Source organism: Pollicipes pollicipes, unplaced genomic scaffold, assembly GCF_011947565.3.
Source record: "Pollicipes pollicipes isolate AB1234 unplaced genomic scaffold, Ppol_2.1 Scaffold_6138;HRSCAF=7277_pilon_pilon_pilon, whole genome shotgun sequence".
NCBI classification, from domain to species: domain Eukaryota; kingdom Metazoa; phylum Arthropoda; class Thecostraca; order Pollicipedomorpha; family Pollicipedidae; genus Pollicipes; species Pollicipes pollicipes.
The window spans coordinates 24,372,641-24,382,426 of record NW_023596818.1 but is presented as its reverse complement, the minus strand read 5'-3'; the positions used below and the strand labels follow the sequence as shown (position 1 = coordinate 24,382,426).

At 62.3% G+C, this 9,786-nt stretch overlaps 1 protein-coding gene across 1 annotated transcript; it reads left to right on the top strand.

Annotated features, from left to right (window-relative positions):
• Positions 1–518: 518 nt before the first annotated feature.
• LOC119105279 (uncharacterized) lies at positions 519–7,964 on the top strand. The gene is made up of 3 exons (XM_037228745.1): positions 519–918; positions 5,199–5,276; positions 7,666–7,964. Exons 1-3 carry the CDS (start codon positions 536–538, stop codon positions 7,874–7,876), a joined length of 672 nt encoding a protein of 223 aa, XP_037084640.1. The 5' UTR covers positions 519–535; the 3' UTR covers positions 7,877–7,964.
• The last annotated feature ends 1,822 nt before the right edge of the window (positions 7,965–9,786 follow it).

Here is a 9,786-nt window from a genome sequence, read left to right as displayed (position 1 = left end):
CAGACGTGAGCGCTGTTCCATTGAACATTCAATGTAGCGCGAGTCGGTGTCCTGTCCGGACCCCGTCCCCCTGCGAGCCAGTGACCTGTCCGGACCCGCCCCGCTGCGAGCCAGTGACCTGTCCGAACCCGTCCCGCTGGGAGCCGGTGACCTGTCCGAACCAGCCCCGCTGGGAACCGGTGACCTGTCCGAACCCGTCCCGCTTGGGAGCCGGTGACCTGTCCGAACCCGCCGCGCTGGGGGCCGGTGACCTGTCCGAACCCGTCCCGCTGGGAGCCGGTGACCTGTCCGAACCCGTCCCTCTGGGAGCCGGTGACCTGTCCGAACCCGCCCCGCTGGGAGCCGGTGACCCGTCCGGACCCGTCCCGCTGGGAGCCGGTGACCCGTCCGGACCCCCGCCCCGTTGGGAGCCGGCGCCACCCGGCCCCGTTGCCCGGACGTCGCGATTGATTTTGTGCCGGCGGCGGTGGCGGCGCCGCGCCGCCGCCGCCGCCGCTGCCGCTCAGTCGGCGCCCAGACGCGGCGCGCAGCGGCCATGGACACGGTGCTGGCATCGCTCGGGCTGGGCACGCGCTACTGCCTGGTCAGCGACGACCACGAGCGGCCCGAGTCGTACGGCGACGACCACGAGCGAGGCCCGCAGACACTGCTCGAGCGCTGCACCGACCTCGGCGCCGTGCACGACACGTTCTCGCGCACGCCGGCCAGTCGGCCGGCCAGCCTGCTGAGCAGACTGAGGCCGGACAGTGAGCAGAAGCGGCCGGCTGTGCGGCGCGAGCGGCCCGCCCGCGCCGCCCAGCCCGAGAAGGAGAACGCCGGCCCGCGCGCCGAGGCCGCACTTGGCTTGTTTGACCGGCTGGCGTCGAGGCACGGAGACGGGCGGCTGGGGGCGCTCGGTGGACTGCGACCCGGACACAGGTACTGTCGGGAGTGGCTCCCCCCTCCCGCCGCTCCCCCCTGAACCGGACACAGGTACTGTCGGGAGCGGTCCCCCGCTGTTCCCCTCTGGACCGGACACAGGTACTGCCGGAAGTGTCCCGTCGCCCCCCTCCCCCTCCGTACCGGACACAGGTTGTGTCGCGATTGGTCCCCCCCCCCGCCGTTCCCCTCTGGACCGGACACATGTACTGTCGGAAGTGTGCCCCCCCCCCTTCGTACTGGACACGGGTTGTGTCGGGATTGGTCCCCCGCGGTTCCCCTCTGGACCGGACATAAATATGCTGGCGTTCCCTGTTCCTTTTTCCCGGCACAAGCGCAGGTTCTGTGGCGGTACCCCACTTCTCCACCTGGCACAGAACGGTTCTCGCCCCCCCCCCCCCCCCTGTTTGGACTGGACACGGGCACTGAGGCACGCTCACCGTTCTCTTCGCCACAAGTACTGTGGCACCACTTTCCCCTTGCGCTAGTTGCAGGTACTGCACTGGCCCCCTCCCCTCGGTCGGTCACGAGAACTGCTGAGTCCGCTTTCCCTCTCTGTTGGACTCGGCCTTCAGGGCCGGCTCGTTCTCAGCTGTTCGTGGGCAGGTTTCTGTCGTCTCCCCGGCGTGTGGCGGTGGGTCTGATGGCGCCGCGAAGCAGGCGGCGCGCCGCACCGCTCGAACCGCCGCCGCCGCTGATGAGACGGCCACTGCGGTCCGCTCGCCGATGTCGGCCCCACCTCCCCCGCCCGAGCGTTGTCACCCGGGGCCCGCACGCCGTGCTGCACGCGCCAGACGCTTCCGATGCGGATGATGGTGCCAGGCGCCTGAGCGACCGCTGCTCTGCGCACCAACCGTGCGCCGAGGCCAGCTGGCAGGTCGGTGGAGCCGCGTCCGGTCAGGCGCCGGAGTCCGTCCCCAGTCCAGCGTCAGCCGCCAGAGCCACCAGGCAGGCGCCTCGCTGTTTTGTTGTCCACGGTGCGGTACATGGGCGAGTGGCGAGTCACCCTGACCTGCTGGAAAGAGACTTTTTGTCGGAGCAGCCGGGACGCCGCCGTATTTGGAGCCGGCATGGCCTGCGCCGGACCGTCGCCGGCGTGACACACCAGTCCTCCGTGCTGGCTCACGTCAGCGGCGCGGCGGCGGCGACTGCCGACCGCGCCCGGCTGCCGGGGACGACCGCGCCCGGCTGCCGGGGACGACCGCGCCCGGCTGCCGGGGACGCCTGCGCCCGGCTGCCGGGGACGGCTGCGCCCGGCTGCCGGGGACGACCGCGCCCGGCAACCGGGGACGACCGCGCCCGGCTGCCGGGACGGCTGCGCCCGGCTGCCGGGACGACCACGCCCGGCTGCCGGGGACGACCGCGCCCGGCTGCCGGGTACGGCTGCGCGGCGCCGAGACGGACCGCCGCAGGTCATCGGAGGCGCTCGCGCCGCCGACCATCGCACTGTGTTCTCGACGTGCTTGCCGTCGGCTCTGTGCCTGCCGTGTGTGTGCCGCCACTCTGGCGCCGGTCTGGGCGTCGGCTCGGGGGTCGCCCTTTGTCTGGCCTCTGACCCAGTTGCGGTCCGGAAGGCGGCAGTGGGTACGGCTCGGGCCGGTGCTGCACCAGATCGCAGCACCATCGGGCCGGCCCGCGCCGGACCTCGCCCCGCCGCCGCTTGCAACAGCGCCGCCTTGAACTGCCGCGCTCATGTGTCTTCGGCCGACCTGATTGTTTTTGTGAGCCCCATGTGACGGCGCTTAGCGGGACCGGCGGTTGCAGGCGGCGCGGCCGCTCGGGCGGCTCGGGGCCCGTGACCTTGTAGGGAGGCGCGCTGCGACGGGGCGTGACTCAGCACGCCGGCTGACCGGCATTTACAACAAGAGATTTCCTCAATAGCGCGGCGATCTCGATCGGATTGGTCCGCACCATGTTCAGACAAAGACGAGGAGCGTGATCTGCCCCCGAGGCCGCGAGTCGATGCCAGACCGGAGGTTCGGCAGTTGTCATTCGACATAGAGGCAAGTGAATGACCTGTTCACGCTCTGTAATTCTTCTGACCGCACCGAAAGTTCCGAGGCATGCGATTGAAGGGCGTCGGAATTATGGTCACGTGCGCTGCCACGGTGGAGGCACGTGGGTGAGGCCGGGGGCAATGCCGCGGCTCAAATAAATGCCGGCGGTATGGCCAGAGCGGCGTGATATGAAAGCCGTGTATAGCTGGACGACAGAAGGCCAGCTGGTGCGCTGTTTCCTGCAAGAATGTGCCCTGGATGGGCAGAGTATCATAAGCTCAAGTCGCATTATTTTCATGGGTGTCCAGAGGCCTTACCTACATCTCGCCGTTCGTCTGAGTCACCTCTCGCTGCGTCCCTGGCCGTTTGGTCCGGTCCGGGTTCGCTGCCTGGCGGGGACCGGCAAAGCGGCATTGCTTTGTCAGTCTCGATGTCGTGTCTGCGACCGCAGCCGGGTGTTACCGAGGCCTCCGTTGCGGTTCTGAGACGGCGCGGCGGGGTATTTAACGGCGCTCAGATCTCACTTAGAGCAGGTCGCTCTGGTGGTGACAGCCGGTGGCGTGGCTGCCGTGTGTATGGATTCTGCCTGTTGGCTGCCGTGCGGACGGTCTTGTCTGTTGGCTGCCGTGCAGACGGTCCTGCCTGTGCCGTGCGGACGGTCCTGCCTGTTGGCTGCCGACTGACGCATAGTCGCCAGCCTCGGCCGGCATCTCTCCGGGACGGCCATGCACGTTTGACCCGAGCCGGCCGGGTCTTTGACCGGCGCCGCCGCCGGACCGGGCCGCGCACGTGCGGTTGCGTCAGGCCGGCCGCATTATGACGCGGCCGGATGGGTGCAGTGGCTGTCACGTGGCGTGACGTGTGACGCGGCGACAGCGGTGCAGGCGGCCATTTGTGAGGTGCGCACTAAACCACATGATAACGCGCTGTGACGCTCATAAGTGTGTTGTATGCATGGTTGTTATTTCTTGCTGTTCCACATACGACACAAGTCGTGAGTATTGCAGGGGCATTACCTTCCAATAGCAGCATAACCACTACAGTGGGCTGGCTCTGAAACGCATACTGGCGTGGGGTGAAAACGTCTCACATGTACCGCACTATAAATTCATAAATTTAGATAGACTTAGACTGGAGCCCCCGCCCCTGTCTTCCGGCGGTGGCGGAGGTGCAGCGCTCCAGATTCCCGTGTCTCCCGAGTATGGGGAGTTGAGGTGTCCCAGATTCCATCTCCGTGCCGCTTAAGACGGCCCGGTTCGACCCGAGCGAACAGTGGTGGAGAAGGCGACACCGCGGCCGCCTCTTGTACAGCTCAAGACGCTATTGATATGCCCTGGCTGAGAGAATGGTAGAGATGCTTTTTAAGGAGGTAAGCTGCTTGGGCTGGGATGTCGGCTCTGCCTGCCCAAAATGAGTGAAGATGAGTTCAGGAGGTTTGGTTGAGTGCAGGTTTGGTGTCTGCTGCTTTTTTCGAACGGCTACCCTCATGTTTTGTTGTCTTTTATTAGTTTGTGTCGGTGCAGGTTTGCTCCCCAGTAATTCGTGCGTCCCTATCAAGCGAGATCGTTCCCAGGCGTGCTCTGCGATACGAGCCGCGTCACGGGCCGCGGTCGGAGCGGGACGGGCCAGCAGACAATGGGCGACAGAAGGTGGTGTCTGGCCGGCCGTCTGAAGGTCCGCCGGTCATGGCGTCTGGCTCTGAAGGTCCGCCGGTCATGGCGTCTGGCCGACCGTCTGAAGGTCCGCCGGTCATGGCGTCTGGCTCTGAAGGTCCGCCGGTCATGGCGTCTGGCTGATCGTCTGAAGGTCTGTCGGTCATGGTGACTGGCTGACCGTCTGAAGGTCTGTCGGTCATGGTGACTGGCTGACCGTCTGAAGGTCCGCCGGTCATGGCGTCTGGCCGACCGTCTGAAGGTCCGCCGGTCATGGTGTCTGGCCGGCCGTCTGAAGGTCCGCCGGTCATGGCGTCTGGCCGACCGTCTGAAGGTCCGCCGGTCATGGCGTCTGGCCGACCGTCTGAAGGTCCGCCGATCATGGCGTCTGGCCTACCGTCTGAAGGTCCGCCGGTCATGGTGTCTGGCCGGCCGTCTGAAGGTCCGCCGGTCATGGCGTCTGGCCGGCCGTCTTTCGCCGGCTGATGTGGACCCCGCTCTCAGCACTGGGAGCCGCCCAGCCTCCGGACTGCAGTGGGACGACCCCTCGGCTGGTCAAGTCTCCTCAGTGACGCCCGCTTGACCGCCAGGACTCTGAGACTCGTGCTTAAGTGAGCCGTCTCGCTTCCAGATCGGACCAGGGCAGTGCACCGCTCATGACGGGCGACAACGGCAACGACTCCTGGGGCTGGAACTCGTCTCCAAACAAGTGAGTGTCCTCTCACCTGGGGCTGACGCTGCGACACGGCGGTGTCGAACTGTATCATGCGAGAGGAGTTCGACTACACTGAATGCATGTCTCTTTGGTCGCCATGATACACGGAGCTTTTGGTTTATATTTTGTCGCGTTCAAGGGGGTTTTATAGCGGCGCTATGTTGTGTGCTTTTCCTACAGTGTGCACCGGGGTGACGGGCAAGAGAACTCACCCGACACGTTACACGGGGCCCGTTTCCCCACCCTGACTGTGTCGACGTCACGGTGTTTTGAGTACCGTGTGAGTAGCTGTGCCGGCCCCGGTGTTCTGAGTACCGTGTGAGGGCTCTGCTGGCCCCGGTGTTCTGAGTACCGGGTGAGGGCCCTGCTGGCCCCGGTGTTCTGAGTACCGTGTGAGCGGCTGTGCTGGCTTTGGTGTCGTGAGTACCGTGTGAGGGCTCTGCTGGCCCCGGTGTTCTGAGTACCGTGTGAGGGCTCTGCTGGCCCCAGTGTTCTGAGTACCGTGTGAGGGCTCTGCTGGCCCCGGTGTTCTGAGTACCGTGTGAGGGCTCTGCTGGCCCCGGTGTTCTGAGTACCGTGTGAGTGGCTGTGCTGTGCTGTGCCGGCCACGCGCCCCAGTGGGGCACATGGCCGGCGCTGACAGACGCACCGTGGGCGCAAAACCCACCAGTTTGGAGTCGTAAACGCCCCTCAGCGTGCCGCACGGAATGCTTTTGGTGCTGGTGGGCACCTCACGTACGTGCCAGTGCCGGAAATCGACTCCAAAGGGTACAAATGCCTGCTGATAGAAAGCTTTGGAAGGATTGTTCGCTCAAGAAATTAACGGGTCTAAGCAGACTTTATTGTTATCATATTTATTCTAGGACACTTCCTCAGGCTTCTTCGAGTAGGGCATGGTTGATTTGCGTTACTTGGCCGTGCGATGGTAGTGCCTGGGAGGGAGCCCCAAACAGGAAGCAGGCCGATGTCGGCCAAGAAAAGTAGCTTTAGACTACTTTCCTACCAGTCACGAGTTCCATAATTGATCACATTAGTGTAGGAATCTTGCGATGTGCCCTTCTTGTTAAGCTCAATCCGTGTCCATCGTCAATACTTTTTGCGTTGGGAAAGATGTTTGCAGCGTTTTTATTATAGCTGCTTGTTCTCAACAGACCCGTGCTTAATTCCGAATGTGACTGGTAAACCCATGGCGAAGATTTCGGGTCTTGGAAACTGAACAGGGCTTTGAGTCATCGCCAATTCCGACTCCGGGAGTTACCACTCAATACCGGAGTCGGTTCCAATGAATCGATTCCGATGGATCAGTTCCGGTGACGACAGCTGCCTACATAAAAGGACAGTCATTTTAAGAATTGTGCAGTTTGGCATGTCCGCATCCCATGTTGTAAGCATAAAACCTGCCAAAATTATGGCTATCACGTTGCTTACGTTATTCAACATTAAGTCGACTCAGGGTCGATTCAGACCACACCCAGAATCGAGCACAAGTGCACTAACGAGTAGCTTGCTTTTCCGATCATCAGGTCGTCTCTTCGACCGTGGGTTTGTTACTTTGTTTGCTAGATGAACTAGGGGGCCGGCTCCTCGACACCGACTGGATATAGCAGGCTCGAAGCTTCGGTGCGTGCTTCATGAGGCGACACCCGGCTTCCTCTGTCCATGCTGTGTCGTGATCTAGGCGCGCGTGGCATGTGCCGTGCGCAGGCCGCGCGGATGTCTTGAGCTTATGCCTGGAATGGGCGCCGCATGGGCACAGCTGGTGTCACCGCCGGTCTGCTGCAGCCGAAAATAGCTCCAGCGTTTCGAGGAGGTCCGGGAAAGCAGTGATCTAACGACGCCGTCGTTCTTCATTTGCATATAAAGGAGTTCTGAAGCTGTCCCGAAGTACGTGTCTGGCGTAAACCCTGCCATAACAAGAGATTATTGTGGCATAATCTTCTCCCAATTTTTCGGAGCATGTTATAAGCCATGCTAACTTTAATGATTGTGAATTACGCTATGTACCCCCTAGAATATTTTAATAAACATAAACAAAATGAATCGTCATCAGAAAAAGGGACGGCGATGGGACGGAGTTGGTTGCCGTTCGTAACACGATGGTCGTCCGTATTGTGACGTGGTGGTCGCGGGCTGGTGGATGTTTCGCTTCATTTGATTCACTGTGAGCCGCTGGTGCCCCCTGCGACAGGGGCACCGGCGGCTCATAGTGACTGGCGACACCCACAATATCACTCGGTCAAGTGATATTGTCTCCGTGGCCGTCCCTGTTCGTCTGATTGGAAGGACTCTCGAGTGGTTCCCCAGTAGCTCCCCGGTAATTCCCGGTAACTCCTCAATCACTCCCTAGTAACTCCCCAGTGACGCCGCCTCGTCTGCCTTGCAGGACATCCTCTGGTGACGTTCAGTGGGGCTCCGGCGCGGCCTGGGACGACGCTCAGTTGGCGGCTCCCAAGACCAAGGCGGCCAAGGCGCGCACCGCCAAGAAGCCGGGCGGCAGCGACCAGGCTAGCCTGATCGATCTGGGCGACGCCAAGGAGGACGACTGGCAGAGCTGGGAGGACGACGCGTGGGCCAGTCTAGAGCGCAAAAACTGAATCTCGCGCCACTAGGAGACATGCGGCGACGGCGGCGGCGGGGCTGTCGCTGATCGCCGGGCCCTGCAGGGGAGACGGCGGCAGCGGTGCCGGGGGGGGGGGGGGGGGAAGGGCGCCGCGTGGCGAGAGTTGCGCCGCCTCACCGGCCGGGAGGGGTGTCACGGGGTCGGGTCAGGTGACGCTGGGCTGGCCGGCTGGTGCCGCTGGACGTCGGCCTGGTGCGGTCCGCGCCCGCGGTGCCACCGCACGGCTGGCCGCCGGGCTTCGCGGGGCCTGCCTGCTAACGCGTGGCCGGAGACGGCCGCTAGCCGCTGCTCCGGGCCGCGGCCGGCCCACTCCGAGACGTGCCGGGGACCGCCGCCGGTGCGGAGGCTGGGTCACGGGCGGCGGGCGGCGGGCGGCGACGGCGCGGCGCAGTTCGCCTGTGACGCAGTTGGGCCGGCCGACCGTGCTGCATCGGTGGCAGTGCTGCGACGCGGCACGGCACACTGTGTGGACGGGTTCTCGGTGAGGAGGCGCTGGGCGAGGGGGAAGGGGATAGGACCTGTGCTTCTTATGTGTCTCGAGCTATATGATGTCGAGAACATGTGTCAGATGTCCTGTCTGGGTGTGCTTTGGCAGGAACTCCGTGGGAAGTGGTGTGCGGGCCACGGCTGCAATTTCGTTGTTGCGATTCCGCTGTTTAAACGCTAATATATACTTTATTTGGAATTATTCTAGAGTTGTCTAGGGCCTACGCGTTTCGAGATGCATGCGGTGATCCATGTGTGCGCAGATGTGAAATTATTTTTCCTGACACATGGGAGGTTATTTTTGGAAGAGAAGCCGCAGCCTGTTTTTAACTGGTCGATGTGCGGCGGTAGGACGTGGGAGCTATCCGCAAACATTCTTCCCGTTTCCGACAGCGCTGGCGGTCCGTACGTGGGCACGCGACTATGTATTGTAACTGGCACGCGGCTATTCCAAGTGACGCCAGACGCGCGGCGGTCTCTTCAGTCGCATTAGCTTCAATCGTGACGGACATATCGACGCTCGGCTATGTATGGTGCGCTATGCTGTGCTGGGTGTGATCGACTCGACGGGGTCTCTTCGCCAGCTGCGGGCAACTTGTCTTAGGATGTCTTTTTAAATCCAGGTTATCGTTCTAAAGTGGCGAGCTGAAAACGTCCGAGGTGCCCGTAGTGTGCCCTATGTGTGGTACACTATACTATGTCCGGCGTGGCGCACTTCCCGGATCGGGGAGGGGATGCGGATGGGTGGGTCCGTCTGGAGTCGTCACAGCATGTATGCTTGTGCATTATGTGAGAACTTCGAGCTGTATGTAGCGTCGTTCGGGACAGTGCATCAATTCAGGCTGATACCCAGCCGATAAGCTCGTGTCTGGTTTGGTCGGATTGCTCTGTCTCCTCCGTCTGTACTTCGGTGAACGGACCATGCAGTGTAATCTAAACAGCTGGGCCGAAGAGACCCAAACGGTCATAAATCGAGTGTTGTGCGAGTTTGGGCGCAACTGAAGTAAATACAAGTATTTAAATTCGTACGTTTTGAGGTGTACACGTGCACCATGCCTCGCGACCCGCGGGTACCCCACCTCAATTGAGAACTTTCATAGCTAACTTGCGATCAGACGCACCAGAGCTTGACGATAACTAGCTTGGAGCGCTCCAGCCCAAGTTCTGCCTTTTGGCAATACTCACCATAAGTTCCATTCTGGCCTTTAATGGACCGTCGCATTGAGTACATTTGCGCTATCGTGGACGCCCGGAGCCAGATGCATGCTCATCTGCAGCACACCGGTGCCGCTGTCCAAGTGCTTACCGTTTACCGCCTCATTCCGTAGGCTGCGCCGTGCGCGACGGTGGCGTGTTGACCGTGCGCGGGAGGAAGGGAGAACCCCGTGCGGGAGCGAG